The sequence below is a fragment of the Neopsephotus bourkii genome, unplaced genomic scaffold (genome assembly GCF_033783945.1).
Source record: "Neopsephotus bourkii isolate Nb327-2 ecotype Australia unplaced genomic scaffold, CSIRO-AGI_Nbou_v1 NB_567, whole genome shotgun sequence".
Taxonomy (NCBI): domain Eukaryota; kingdom Metazoa; phylum Chordata; class Aves; order Psittaciformes; family Psittacidae; genus Neopsephotus; species Neopsephotus bourkii.
The window spans coordinates 421865-437923 of NW_026901068.1; the positions used below are offsets into that span (position 1 = coordinate 421865).

A 16059-nucleotide genomic window follows, 5' to 3' on the forward strand; every position below is an offset into this window, starting at 1 on the left:
GGACCTGCTCTATTTAATATCTTTAGCAAAGACCTGAGGAAAAAAATATGAGCACACACTCGCCAGGTTTGCAGATGATGACAAATTGAGGGAAACAGCTGATATTGTTGAGGGCAGGACTGCTATTCAGGGGGATCTAGAATGTCCAGAGGAATCGGCCAACAGGAACCTCGTGAATTTTAACAAAGGCAAATGCAAAGTCTTGCACCTGGGAAGGAAGAATCCCTTGCAAGGACACGGGCGGGTAGGCTGGGGAGCAGCACAAAAGGATCTGGGAGTCATGTTAGAGAGCAAGCTGAACATGAGCCAGTGGTGTGTCTGGCAGAAAAGCAGTCTCAAAGCATCTTGTACTGTATTAACAGACATACAGTTAGGAGATTTGAGGAACGTGATTATTCCCCTCTGCTCTGCACTTATTACATTACCTCTAGATACCATGGTCAGTTTCCCTCCTGCCCCCCATCATTATAAGAAATGTTGAACAACTAGAGAGGTTACAGCAGAGGACCACCAAGATGGTTGGGATCTGCAGCACTAGCCCTGCAAGAAGAGGCTGAGGGAGCTGGGCTGGAGAAGAGGTAGGGGAACCTAGCCTTGAATGCCTGCAAGCAAGTGATGAAGAAGATGTAGCCAGCCTTTTCACAGTAGCACATGGCAGAAGGATGAAAAACAGCAGATGTAAATCAAAGCAAGAGAGATTCCAACTCCACATAAGGAAAAAAGTTTGGCTTGTTGGAGCAGGTTGCCTAGAGAAGCTGTTCAGACTCCATCCTTGAAGATTTTCAGAACTGACTGGATAAAGCCCTGAGCAGCACAAGAAGGAGCACAAAATTACAAAATGGAATATATAAACCTTTAGAATTAGTTTTAAGTAATGTTAAGTTTGATTGCTTTGTAACAGTAGCAATGGAAAATTACTGAGGTGCATGATATAGAGAAAAAAAAAAAAAGAACAGTACAGCTAGAGAACATACTGAGAATTCTTGTACAAGATAAACCATTGTAGTTGACATAATGTCCTGGGTTTAGCAGTAGCAGTCATTTTTTCTCTTTCTTGGTAACTGGTGCAGTGCTGTGTTTTGACTTTCGGGCTGGGAACAGAGCTGATAAAAATGATGTTTTGGTTTGGCCAAGGACTCTGTGGGCATTATGCTCTGCCAGGGAGGAGGGGAAGCTGGGAGGAAGCAGAGACAGGACACCTGACCCAAACTGACCAAAGAGGTATTCCATACCACAGCACGTCATGCCCAGAAGGTAACTGGGTGCTACCCAGAAGCACAGGGGGTCTGCTGGATCGGACTCATTGTTTGGCTGGTGGTATTGTACTCTTTTCCCTTGTTATTATCTCTTATCATTGATGGCGGTGGTGGTAGCGGTGGTGATTTGTTTTGTACATTGGTTGCTGGACTGTTCTTATCTCAACCTGTGGGAGTTGCATTCTTTCGATTCTCCTCCCCATCCCTCCAGAAGCGGGGAAGGGGGGGAGTTCCCAGGGAGGGGGGGGGGACGTGGGCCTCGTCTGCTTCCAGCCTGGCACCACTCACTGTACACCTTAGTACAAAATGAGTGTAAGAAAAACAGGCTAGAACAGGACACAAGGATAAGGAGTATCTGGGAATGGCAGGTGTCCAGGATGGGCTGCAGCTAAGCTAACTGATAAGTAGAAGGACAGGATGATTGTTATGTTTCTGGTGCTAACGAACCAATTAAGCTGGTATGAGCATCTACTATGCATGCTCCAAAGGCTGCCAGAAGTGATGAAGATTGTTGGAAGAAGTAAACGACCCTCAGAGACCACCACCACAATTCTGTACTCAGGCAGGGAACTCTCTGGAAAATGATGTAATCCGTATGCAGCCTCATGAATATGTATGTCTGCCCAGGGACTATATAAAAACGGCTTGTGTAGCAATACGGGGACACACATTAGGAGGAGCTATCCCCCGTGTCTCCTGGCGCTACAATAAAGAATACCTGCTTGTCAACTTGAAAACTTTGGTGGCAAGTTTGTTCCTGGAGTTTTCTCCGAATCACAGCCAGACCCACTTTGAGCAGAAGGTTGGACTAGAGACTTCTCCTAAAATCCCTTATGACTTGAGTAGTTTCATGATTCTGTATGTTCAACAGAAAGTAGATTTTTCTACCTGAACTATGGCACTTCAGCACTTGATTAACAGTCTTTAGTGTGGTAACTTCTTGCATCACATGATGCAACATCCTTGCATTGCTTCAGAGGGTAACTAGGAGTATGTCAGCCCCTAAATGAGAGAATGAGCTTTCAACAAGTATAATAAATATTATATGACAGAAGCACCAAGGAACATGAATCATGAGACAAAGAAAGTGTCATGCAAATGTGAAGATCAACAGAGTGAGTCACCACAGGGGTCAAAAAAAAGAGCACACTTAATTAAGTCAGAATAAAATAATATTTTCAAGAACAACAGATGAGAGTGTAATGGGATAGCGCTGTTGAAACAACTTTTGCTTGCCTGCGTATTGTTTAGTTATTTCTTACACAGTCATAATGAAAAACATTACCTGAATATCTGAAGAGAATGGGGCTGGTTTAAATGTCATGCAGCGATGTGATCTAGAAAGTAATAGAGGAGGAGGAGGATTCCTGTTTTTTTTCTTGCTGCTCATAGCTTCTTTGAGATTGCGATACAATGCACTTTGTTCAGCTTCAACTTGCTCAATTAAAGTTAGTGCTTCCTATGATTTAAATTAAAACAAAAAGGAAAACTATTGAACCATAACAATCCAAAAGACTTAACACATACAAATTGTTTTCAAAATGATCTTACAAAAATTCACTGCTATGTAGAAAACTTTTATAGATTTTCATATCATCTTACATCCTAAACTAGGATGAATGGTATTTTGTGTAAGCCTTACATATGCAGATTAATTTCAAGATGCACAAGTCTGAAAGATAAGATAGATAAGATTTGTCGCAGCAATCCCAGGCACAGCTACAGGTTGGGCAGAGAAGAGATTCAGAGGAGCCCTGCGGAGGACTTTGCGGTGCTGGTCGATGAGAAGATGAACATGAGCCACCTTCAGTGTGCGCTTGCAGCCCAGAAAGCCAGCTGTATCCTGGGCTGCATCAAAAGGAGCGTGATCAGCAGGTCGAAGGAGGTGATCCTGCCCTTTACTCTGCTCTCGTGAGACCTCACCTGGAGTATTGTGTGCAGTTCTGGTGTCCTCAACATAAAAAGGACATAGAACTGTTGGAACAAGTCCAGAGGAGGGCCACGAGGATGATCAGGGGACTGGAGCACCTCCTGTATGAAGATCGGCTGAGAAAGTTGGGGCTGTTCAGCCTGGAGAAGAGAAGGCTGCGTGGAGACCTCATAGCAGCCTTCCAGTATCTGAAGGGGGCTTATAGGGATGCTGGGGAGGGACTCTTCATTAGGGACTGTAGTGATAGGACAAGGGGTAATGGGTTAAAACTTAAAGAGGGGAAGTTTAGATTGGATATAAGGAGGAAATTCTTTCCTGTTAGGGTGGTGAGGCACTGGAATAGGTTGTCCAGGGAGGTTGTGAATGCTCCATCCCTGTCAGTGTTCAAGGCCAGGTTGGATGAGACCTTGGGTGATATGGTTTAGCGTGAATTGTCCTTGCCCATGGCAGGGGGGCTGGAACTTGATGATCTTAAGGTCCTTTCCAACCCTAACTATTCTATGATTCTATAAACAGGTCATTCAGTTTATTCAGGACAGTTCTATAAACTTACACCTTAATGCTTCCTTGTTTCTGTTCTCTTACATTTACAGGGCTATGTGAGCAACCATACCAGCCTAGATCACAGATTGAATAAACCTTGTATCTTATGTCCAAAAATGACCAAAAACTAGCCATAGATTTATAATGAAATAGGTAGCTGAGATTTAATAAATTATATCACATAGCTAATAGTTTGCACAGGCCCTCACTTCACCCCAATTCCCTCCCGTCCCGCTGCTTTAGGTTACGGTTGCATCCATCCTAGTGAGAAATGTTGAAGGAAAGATACTAGATAAAGAGCAAGACATGGAATGACTTTCCCTCACATAACCACTCAACTTCTACAATTGCCAACTGGAAACTTCATTGCTTCCTTAAAAATTAAACTTATCATGGTAAGGTGTACAGTAGAAAAGACCAGAAGATACAAGTAATTCTATATAGACTTCTTGGATGTTCTACAATTAAAAAGGCAAAATTCTCAACACAGAAGCATGAAAATACAGGCATGGATTTGCTCTTTATGAAATGAGCACTGTTCAGCTCGAGGAGGATAATTATTTGTCCTGAGTTCAGCAGTAGCAGTCATTTTTCTCCTTCTTAGTAGCTGATGCAGTGCTGTGTTTTTGCCTGAGAACAATGCTGATAACACCTATGCTTTTAGCTGTTGCTAAGTCATGTTTACTCTGACCAAGGACTTTCTGAGTCTCATGTTCTGCCACGGAGGAGGGGAAGCCAGGAGGGAGCAGAGACAGAACAACTGACCCAAACTAGCCAAAGAGGTATTCCATACCACAGCACGTCATGCCCACTATATAAACTGCGGGCAGTTATCTGGAAGGGCTAGATCACTGCTTGGATTGCTGGGTATCAGTCAGTGGGTGCTGAGGTGTTGTATTCTCTTCCTTTGTTATTTCCCTTATCATTATTATTATTGGTGGTAGCAGCAGTGGTTTGTGTTATACCTTAGTTACTGGACTGTCCTTGTCTCAGCCCGTGGGAGTTGCATTCTTTCAATTCTCCTTCCCGTTCCTCCCGGGGGAGGAAGGGGGGGGAGTGAGTGAGCAGCTGCATGGTTCTGGGTTGCCGGCTGGCCTTAAAACATTATTTGAGCATATAATTAAAATATACTGTAAATAGGATGTTGGAGGTTGCAATGGGAAGAAGGAAAACTGCATGACATTTTGGCAAGGCACAGGTTCATAACTGCAAAGTCCAGGTGATTAGGTGTAGAACGAAAGATCAGATCTTTCCGATTTTCTGCAATCTTCATGTGTGCACAAAATTTGGGGATATGCTTTTTCATTGTTTTAAGTCACTTTATTCTCTCATCATAACACAACTTCTCAGGGAAAATTTGACAACAGAAGTTGCAAAACACCTTCAAGTTCCTTCCATTTGTCTTATTTTTGTAAGGAGTATTTCAAGTCTTAATTGCACAAAACATGAAAAACTGTGATAAAAAATTTTTACCATAAGATTATTTTTTTTTTACCTCCAGTAGCTGCCTTTGGGAAGAACTGGTTAACTCTTTAGGGAACTTCTGTACAGCCTTTTGCATCAAAAAGATTGCTCTGGACAGCTTATTCTTTTTTATTTTTCCCATTAAGAATTCCTCTGTAAAAAGGATATTTTAAGACATTTATAAAACAGCAGCAATAATTTTCTGTATTTCTAGAATCTTAATTAATAAGCCTTACCTGTTAAATAATGTAAATCTTTAATATCCTTCACACGAAACTTGCTAGACTTACGATTTCCATCATCCTTTTGTGCATCTATGTAGGAAGGAAATCCTGAGTTATTTACAGTTCTCTTGAGAAAATTTGAGTGAGAGGGGTTAATATGTAATTTTGTAGTAAACTTCTGCTCCATCTCATGTTCTTTCCTTTGGTTCAAGCAGAATTTCTTGGACTGATCATGCCACTAGTTACACTGACACCACACGAAAAGAGGGATCTTGTGTCTGATCACAGGGAGCAATGCACAGGGAAGCTCTGTAGTGTCAAATACTAGCTAGAAACATAGGAATGGAGACCAAGTAGAGTTGTTTTGGTCTTTTTTTCAGAAGGCATTTGGCAAGTGTGAGATATCTGCTGACTGAGAAGAGATAAGGACAACGTCACAGGTGTAGAAATTCAGATTACAAAGAGCATTGAATAAAATATTCAAGCCATTCTCTAGAGAGAAAATTAGCATTACAGAAAAAAAAGAAAATCTGCAGTGCATCCCCCAGTTCTCCAATACTGGCACTGTAACAGTTAATATTATAACAGAAAAACAACAAACTGTCTAGGAACCAAATTCAGTCATTGTTAGCAAAGTTTAACTTGCATTGATTGAGCAGAGGTTAGAGACTAATATCATGTGGTAAATCTAGATTCTGCAAATTCAGTATATTATTTCTGTACTCCCAACATCAACTCCTCTACAGAAAGAAGGTACTCCTTTATTTCTTAGTATTACAAAATATATTAACAAAGGACTCTAATCAAGCTATGAAAATAATTTACGTACCTTGTGTCATTTTAAGAAGTTTCACAGCTACTCGATGTTGAGCCTGAATGAGCTCCAAGTGTAAATCCATTACAAAACTACCACCTGTTCCTGTGTTATTATTAGCACATCCCAAAACAGAATTCAAATTCTGATCATTTGAGTCCACCTGATAAATAAGAGAGGCAATTAAGTGAACAGAAACTTTTCTTACTTAACTTACTATATTTATATTGATGTTCATATTATTATTTCAGTAAATTGACAAATGCTGAAATTTGTCATATCTGTGTAATATGCAGTCATTCCAGAAAGCATGGAAGGAGAATGACCAGACAGAGAAAGCATGGATTGTGGACAAAGAAATTCGACAAAACCTGAGAATCAGTAAGAAACTGGATTAATAATCAACGTGAAACTGCAGAAAAAATTGGTTTATTGTGTTACCAGTCCACAAAAAAATAAAGATCATGTTGGTGTAGAGTGATATTTAGAAAATCTGAACAACCTTCAACAGCAAAAATTAATCTTAATAAAATTGCAACCAATAAACATGAAAGAGATTTCTGGTTTAATTTTATTAGATAAAGCTACAAATTATAATTATTTCCAAAAGAAAATGACAACGAAAACCTAATAGAGTTTATAGTTTATTGCTGAAAGAGAAAAATGCTGTTTCTGCTACACATAGATTTATGTTTTTCTATTCTTTTCTCACATGGGGCAGAAAGATGAGGTACATTTGATAATGCAAAGTTTCTAAGCATGAAGAAAATACAAATTTTGTGCCATCAAAATCCAATATATTATTTATAGATTTCATTGCAGTGTAGTTTTTTGTAGACTTTTTACCTTTGTACAGCAGTTGTCAAATATTGACTTTCCATCCGGTAGAAGGGTCATTAAGTGAGATGTGTTCATTCCATCAATTGCTTTTTCAAGAATTTCATAAGCCATTTGTAATTGTTCTGTAGAACTTTTCTGATGTGAAAACACACAGAAACATATTTTATTTGATAGTAGCATTGAAAGGTATAATGTGGACTATCAAAAGTAAAGTGCTAATTATTTTTAACTGTTGCAGTTTAAATTCTGAAAGTAATCTTTCCATAAGCACTGCTCCCCATGCTTTCATATACTAGTATCAGTGTTTTAAACTTCAATTCATTTTAATTAATTTAGAACTTATTTTCCTCGTGTCTCAAAAACAATGTACTAACTCAAAGTTATCTTATAGAAGAATGAAGCTGAACTTAAGAGAATTAAGTTGACAAACACTATTTTTCACAAGCAGTTTTTCAGTGTTCCATTAGATGCTGTTAAGAAAAACTAGTTTTTTAGAAAACAAAACATTTAAGTAGAATATTGCTGAATTAAAGATTCTACATGTGTGTAAACATTAAGACAGGGTGTTCTGCCTTCATCTGTAACAATTATTTTAATCCTTCACAATAGTTGGTGCAGTGCTGTGCTTTGGCTCGAGTCTGAGAACAATGCTGATAACACATCACTGTTATAGTTGTTGCTTAATAATGCTTACTCCAATCAAGGACTTTTGAGTCTGATGCTTTGCTGGTGAGGAGGGCCATGGGAAGCCAGGAGGAAGCAGAGACAGGACACCTGACCCAAACTAGCCAAAGGGATATTCCATACCACAGCACATCATGCCCAGTATATAAACTGGGGGGAGTTACGGGGAAAGGATTGATCGCTGCCTGGGTCAAGCTGGTTATCAGTCAGTGCATGGTGAGCAATTGCATTGTGCATCACTTGTGTTCTCTGAGTGGGTTTTTTGGTGGTTATTATTGTTTTCTATTATTATTATTTTTATCAGTATTGTTATTGTTGGTATTATTTCTATTACCATTAGGATTAAAGTTTACAGGATCTTTAAAAAAATGTACAATTAAACCATTTAAAGCTTACACTATACATGGGTATAAAAAGAGAGTGTACGGTAGCAATCAGCATGATGATCCTGCAAACAAAAATTTTGAAGTCAACTTTTTTCATATCACAAATTACTAAAAAAGAGTACAGGAAAATTTTCAGATTTTATTTCATTTGAAAAAAAATCAATCTTTGTTTTTTTCCTCTGCACTGGCATGATGGTGTGAAACTGCTGTGTAAAACTAACTACAGAGCAGAAATAAGTTCTTATGCTATTCATAGAATCATAGAATAGTTAGGGTTGGAAAGGACCTCAAGATCATCAAGCTCCAACCCCCCTGCCATGGGCAGGGACACCTCGCTCTAAACCATATTACCCAAGGCCTCATCCAACCTGGCCTTGAACACTGCCAGGGATGAAGCATTCACAACCTCCCTGGACAACCTATTCCAGTGCCTCACCAACATTCAGAAACATTGTATTAATATAAATGAATTAGACATTACCATCAGTATTTCAGGCATATCACAGGCTTCATCTTGCAAGAGAGAGGTGTTTCTTTTTCCTTATTTATAGGGAGAAAAATCAAAAATTGAAAATGAAATATATTCAGACAATATTAGTACCATTTAATTAGCACTACTACTAGCTTAAGAGTTTGGCAATAATTCTGTTCTTCACTACTTGACTAAGAGAGATAATGTTATTGTTTCATGAAAAGCTTTTCAGAGTTTAAACATGATAGCTACATATGTACAATTATACTAATTCAGTATGTTAATATCCAATAATGTAGTATTTTTAAATGTACCCTATATTTCACAGTAATATTATATCCAAGCCAATGAAACTTGGACTCATTTTGTAGTTCCTCACATTGTTGTAGCATTCATACTAACTTTCCATTTTTAAATCAATCCAAATCTATTGTTATCTATTTCACAGTGGTTTCGATGCTAATTTAACTTACATGAGAATTTCAAAATATATGAGGTCATATTCTTATGGTATATACTATTTCAATTTAATAGTCCTTGAAAAGGTATTATCATCCTTTTAACATTCATTTTAATTGTCTAAATTATTTTTTATTATAAGGAGTGCATCCAGAATTGTGTTTTCCTTTCCAAAACAAGAGGAAGCAGCCCAAACAGAGGAAGTGGTTTCTTTGTTCTTAGTTACAGCCCACTAGCCTGTCAAAATTTTATTTCTTTGCTGAAATAGATTTGATTTTTGCCCTCTCAGACGGACAACCAATTCTTGTACTCCTTGTGCCACTTTTGCCTGTTTATTTCTGCTTGTTCATTGTCTCTTTCTCATAAATAAGAAAATTTCTATTCAGTCAGTATTCATTCATTTGGGGGTTGGAACTAGATGATCTTAAGGTCCTTTCCAACCCTAACTATCCTATGATTCTATGATTCAGTAAAAAGACTCTTCTCAGCATGAATATGTGCTTGATTGGCTATTTATCACCCTATTTTGACCAGTGGCTCCTATCTATTCAGCCTTTTTTCCTTCAAAAAGACATATTTACCCTTAATGAAAAATAATTTAATTGCAGTGATACTACACTGAGGATTCATCCAATCTCCATCAGAACTGAGTGGTTTTCATAACACCACAGAAAACAATAACTACTCTACCTTTATAAAGAATAGTAACATGCCAATATTTTCTTACTTTCAAACGAACAAAAGGCATTTTCATTCTCTTCTTTTTCTGGATACACTCTAAAAGGGTTCTTAAAATCTACTCTCTAGTTACCATAAAACTTTTATGAGAGATATTACTCATATTTCATCTATATCTACATCAATATAGAACTTTTATATGTCTAAATATTCATATTTTACAACATTGGTCAGCTTTTGGAAGGAAATTTGTTTAATGTGATTGTGATTGCATTAAATTTTAATAATGGCAGGCAGGTTAAATTTCAAAGACAATTGAATTCCTATACAAAAATCAAGACTTGTGAGGATAAGTGATGCAAATTAATGACCCAATAAAGGCAAAGCTTCAGTATGACCTCAATATTTCCCTCTTCTGTTTAGCCTGCCACCAGTCAACCAGCATTTGAATGCTCCAAATGAGCCAAAGCGCATACTGCCTTCTACCCAGCCAATTTTTAAAGAACATGAGTGATCTAAAGCTACTCTGAAGGGACTAAGAGACATATAGAAAACCTGAGGAGGGTGAGTTCATAAGAGATGTGATTCAAAATGGTATTACTTCAGTACAAGTGGAAATGCAAGAGAATAAAGCACAAAGCCTTTGAAAACCAGTTTTTTTTTAGCTCTGATTATGGATGAAATTGTGTATACAAAAAAATTATTATACCATCTCAACAATCTCTTTACAATAACCTTTAAATATGTGCATTTGTCAAAGTTCCACTCTTGAAAGTCATTCTTGAGAGACAACAAATTCTTTATTGAAAGCTTTACCTGGTTTTGTCTTAGATTTACTTGCAGAATCAACTATGTTTTCCAATATTGCAGTTAGACGTAAGGTTACCTCTGCAAGCATCACAACATTAGTGTTTGCTATGCTGCTCTTTTGAATTACTTCATTTATTATCCAGAGTATATGAACCCACTAAAAATGAGGGAAACAAAAAGAAAATCAATACAGAGTTAAAACAAATTTTTTGAAAACGTTTATATATTACAGAGGTAGATAGGGGTCTGCATTCATTCAAAATTGTTTAAAAAGATTTACAAACGTGAACATGACTTCTTTCTTGGATTTAGCTTCTTTTTTTTGAATGCCACCAGACTAAAATGCCAAGTTTATACTGCTCCAAAGCCCCTATTTCTGCAGACAGCAAACTTTTTAAATTTTAGAATATTATTATTTTTTAGTATTTATTATAGTGTTCTACAGTCACAGCTTTTATACCTTGTCATAGTGTAGTTTATGCCTATATCATCCTACTTAAACTGTATAAAAGAGACCTGAATGATCCTGTTGCATACACAGAGGAAAGAAACTGTATGCTACCTTCTGATGAATCTCTGAACAATTTTGCTATAGCGATCAGGATCACATATACTGGCAGCCCAGAGAAATTTGGGTAAATTATCTTTCAGAAGACTGCATTTCCCCAGGAGCCTCTCAGTCTCAAGAATAGTTCAAGTAAGGCTGCGGCTCTGTCCAGTGCGCTATATACTATCCCACATCTCCCTTCTCTTTGGCTGTAAGGTTTTTTCACTTTGTTCAACCAGTCTAGCATACTTTCTTGAAATATATTGGTATTTTCACCACAACACAACAAATGCTTCTTCTTAGACCATGCCTGAACGCTTTCTCTATTTTAGCTTCTTTCCACCATGGTCCACTGACAGAGAATGGGTGACCTTACTGGGAAAAGGCTAAGAGATGTTTTGATACTGGCATATGGAAATAGTGTGTTCAAAGTGCACATGCAATTTATATTTCCAGTAAAGAAGATTCACCACATTTTACCATGAGAAAATGTATTCAGACTGGATATCAACATTTTATCTTCACTTTACTATGACAGAATGCATTCATATTAAGAGAAATAGATTATAATAAAAGAGTACTTGGTAAGCTTTGTATTTGTAGATATATTTCAAGTAGTCATTTCCACTCATCTGGATTTGCTCAAGTCCTGCTTTACACTTCTGCCACAAAAACATTATTACATCAACAAGTATTTCTTCATCAGGTTGGATATTCTGGAAAGAAAAAAACAGTGTAATTGTAGAAAGAAGTATGTACGTAAACACTCTCAAAACACTCAGTACATAAAGAGTTTCAAAGTGTTTCAAAGTAAATAAACTACTGTCATATTAAACTTTCTTATTAGGGGTGACAACATTTTGAAAGCTTAAGAAATATTTTTATAAGAAGTAATTTCTGGTAGACCACCCAAGCTTTTCTTCTCCCAACAATACACGTGGGTTTAGAAGCAGATCATTTTAACTTTTTTTTTATTAAAAGTAAAACAGACAAGAAACACAGTGAAATGAAAATTACATGGAAGAGACAAAGCAAATTAACCGTTAAATGTTATAATAGTCAGTACATTCTGGGGAAACTAAGTAATGTAATTGAACAGGTTCGTTCTTTTTATTATAGTATTTCTTTTATTACAGCATTTAAATATTCGGAGAAGAAGATCTAAATTAGGAGGTTTCATTTTGCATATACAGAGTACTTCCATGAGTGGTTGGTGCATCTCCAACAAAGGAGCAGTGATTAAAATCTTAAAAATCTAGAGGAAAGGTTGGAATGCAATATGTAACAACAGAAAAATGTTAAAACACATCTGTATGTTTTGAAGGGAATAATTAACAAAGTCAAAACTCTATTCGATTAACCTGACAACACATTATAAAAGGCAACAGTGTCCTTCTACACTTTGTTGTAGATCAAGGGAGATGAAGGATCAGTGACATTTTAACACCATTCATACCAGAGTTGGACTAGTATCTCAGGTGTAATGAAACTCAAGCCTGCTATATCCTCACTAGTGTGTGTATAAGTGTAAGATTTCAGCAATATTGTTATTGAGAAGTGGGGGAGAAAAAGACTGAAGAAGAAGTAAATCAAGATGGCTTTTGCCACTCATTTGGTGGCAGCAAGCTGTTAATTCCCTCAGCTGTATCATCTAACCTCACCATCAGTGAATTCTCTGTTAATCAGGGGAGAATTTCTCTTTCTTCCCTGGACAGACTAGGTAGCAAGGTGATTTGTGACAAAGTGTAGGAGAATTAGGAGAGTTTAAATCCAGGTAACCTGCCACCATGATACAGTGGTCATGTAAAAATAATAAGAAATCAGTCTAGCTAAAGGTATAACTACCTCACAGGCAAGATATTTTGACTAAAAATAATATGCTACAGCTGAAAATGTGTGTGCCTCAGTTATGCACTGGGGCAATATTCAAATTATATAAAAAAATTTTTGCTGTTAAGACATACAACATGTGAGCAGAATAGGCTTTTTTCTAAGGAAAAAATCAATAGTCTTTTGGGTCACAAAGTATTCTTATGTAAATGCTAGAGGGGACATTGTGCTGTATCTTTTTTTTCCCCTCACAGTAGCAATTAAGGAAAATCTCAGTTTGAGCAAGTAAGCTAAAAGTGGTTATTCTGGGAATAAACCATCAGATATATAATGGGACCATTCCTTAGCAGAGACTTCAGCACAAAAAGTCCCACTCTGTACAGTTTGGTTGTTGCTACTGCTTGTTTGTTTGTTTGCAGTGAGAATTTACCTTAAATTGCTGGCATACTGCTCTGTAAAAAATTATCATTCCTCAGGGTAAGTGCTCCTATTTCTACAAATATTGCAGAAGTGTTTTCTACAGATGAGCGTATTTGCCCTCCTAAATCTAATATGCTTAAAGAAATTCAACCTCTGCTTGATTAGCTGAAATGTGCAATTAGCCCTATGGTCTGCCAAAGAGATTTAATCTCCCTTAAGCATGTTTAAAGTAGACTGATTACATATCCCTGATTAAAAAAAAAATAAATAAATAAATTGAAACGATTATTTTAAAACAAAAACAAAACCACAAATTGATTGAATTTCATAAGTTGAGCGTTTTTTTCATTTTTCATATTCTTGCAATTTGTTAACCATGCAACTGGTTCCTTTGGTCTTTGATTATATGCATTCATTAGAGATTAAGTGATTCATTGAAAAGAAATGTCTCTAATTCTGTTATTACCTGCTTAGATGTGGAGACACAGGAAAATAGGGTTGTTGCCAAAGTGATAAGATCATGAGAAGGCTCTCCAGGCTTTAAGGAACCCCCTATACTCAATGTTTATTAAAAAAGGAAGAAAGGAAAGGTGTTACTTCTATTTAAAAACCTATGCTTGAAAACATGAGTGTATTGACTTACGAATTTATGCCAGCAGATAATATGGTCTAAGAAACAGTAAATACAAACAGGACAGATATTCCCAAGCTTATTCACTTTTGTGAAAAATACGCATTTCTACTTTGGGAAAGAGAAAGATTCTGAGATATTTTCAGGTTTTTGGAACGTCATAAATTAAACTACAGTTGTTTTAAAAAGATTTTCTTGCTTCAATGTAAAGAAATTGTACATGAAGTGTAAGAACATAGAAATGGAAGTCAAAATGTTTATTTCACTTTTTTCCTCAAAACCTTTCTGAAAACATCCATTCATTTTACATCTTTGCATATAACTTGATGCATGTTTAACATATCATGCATTTTCATACTTGAAGGAAATGGTATGAAGTCATGCTCTGGCAAAAGAAAAATGGAGAGAATTCAATAGTGGCAGTTTCTCAATTTTTTTTTTTTTTTTTTTGTCATACAATACTGGATACAGCATATTACATAGTTATTAAATAGTAAACAAAATTTCTTGCAACAAAAATATTTGAAATGCAAACACAGCTGAACAACACTCACCGGTAAATGTTTGCTTCTTTTCGGAACCATCAGACATCTTAGCTTCTTTGATGTTACTTTCACTAACAGAAAAACCACGCTTAAATTTTCTTGGAAATCGTAAAGATTGCATCAGTGTAAGAAGTTTGAGCTCCATTTCAGCTTTCTTCCATGTTGGATCATCTTGAGCCTAATTGAGAAGGAAAGCAATAAAACAACCCACAAGCCTCCCCCACCCCCCAAAAAACAACAAAAAAATCCAGTAGAAATTTGTCTTAAAAATATGTGCTTTGAATACTCTTCCTTATCCTGATAGGAAAAGACTACATGAGGAATGTCTAAATAGCATCCATATTACCTGAAGAAAATTAACAACATGTTCAATAGCAGAAGCAAACACGTCCCATTTTTCATAGCTGTAAGCCAGTTTTATGAATTTCACAGCAGCATCTCCAGACACCCCATTTTCTCCTGCAGTGATGAAAAAAATATTTTATCTAGGTTTTATATATATATATATACACACACACACACACACTGGAGTTTCATTTAAGTTTAATTTAATTTAATAGTTTGGGCATTGATAAATACAAAGATGAAACTCCACATGTTTTTGAGCAGTCAGCATAATCTTGAAGGATGTTTTAATAGCTCTACAAGATACAACAGCTTTATTATTTTACTTTAATGATGTATCTTCAATGTCCTGCTACATTCCAAAGAGGCTGTACTATTATTGATATTAATGCACCTGTATAGAGAACATCAAGATCTAGTTCTTTCTGTTGCAGGAAGAGCTTAAACTTGGCTATCACCCCATAATGACCCTTCTTACTAGAAATTTAGTTTTAAAAAGATGCATAGAAAAATGAACAATTTCTTGGGAGACAGGTGAGCAATTCTCATCACTGTATCAGAAAACGTGCGTGTACACATAGGAAGTCTATTTTCTTACTCTTCAAGTTTATTCAAGCAGAAAAGAGATTTCCTCGTCCTTGGAACTCTAAGTATGTGTCCTAGCTAATATATTTATCAGGGTTCTGCATTCCTAAGAATAGGCCACAGTCATTGTCATATCACCTGGGCACACTGTCACTTGGTTAAGACACATTAACAGTATTAACTTAGTAACAGGCAGCTGTTATTTTCCAAAGCAACATAATGATCAGTCCAAGGATCTCAATAAGCTTACAACAGTCCTGTTTACTGCATCCCACTTCTTTTCCATAAAATGCACCAGGACATCATCACAGAATTTGGCCTTTGAATGATTGTTTAGGGGCATTATTTCTAGATGAACTGCTATGCTGAGCACTATGTGATTACAATGTCCATATATTACTGTATGTTACTTAAAAAATACTTGTGTTAAGAATTAAGAAAATAGTAATGACACCTGTACATAATCTCTTTTGAATGTCTTAACATTATATATATAAACAGGCATATCTCATGCAAAGAGGACAGCATTTTGCATTCCCTTTATGCATAGAACTGATAGTAACATGAAAATTAACTCAGCTCACCAAGCGTTTGCA

The 16059-nt window shown here is 36.6% G+C and overlaps 1 protein-coding gene across 2 annotated transcripts in view; it reads right to left on the reverse strand.

The window, feature by feature from the left end:
* The window catches only part of CFAP54 (cilia and flagella associated protein 54), a 118354-nt gene that overhangs the window by 77360 nt on the left and 24935 nt on the right, over positions 1–16059 (reverse strand). For both annotated transcript variants that reach the window (XM_061351233.1, XM_061351232.1), the window contains exons 11-21: positions 14880–14992; positions 14543–14711; positions 13824–13909; positions 11689–11823; positions 10567–10717; positions 8623–8681; positions 7078–7206; positions 6247–6394; positions 5430–5507; positions 5225–5346; positions 2542–2715 (exon numbers count right to left, since the gene is read on the reverse strand). In XM_061351233.1, the coding sequence (XP_061207217.1) occupies positions 2542–2715; positions 5225–5346; positions 5430–5507; positions 6247–6394; positions 7078–7206; positions 8623–8681; positions 10567–10717; positions 11689–11823; positions 13824–13909; positions 14543–14711; positions 14880–14992 (1364 nt within the window). The remainder of the gene's footprint in view (positions 1–2541; positions 2716–5224; positions 5347–5429; positions 5508–6246; positions 6395–7077; positions 7207–8622; positions 8682–10566; positions 10718–11688; positions 11824–13823; positions 13910–14542; positions 14712–14879; positions 14993–16059) is intronic.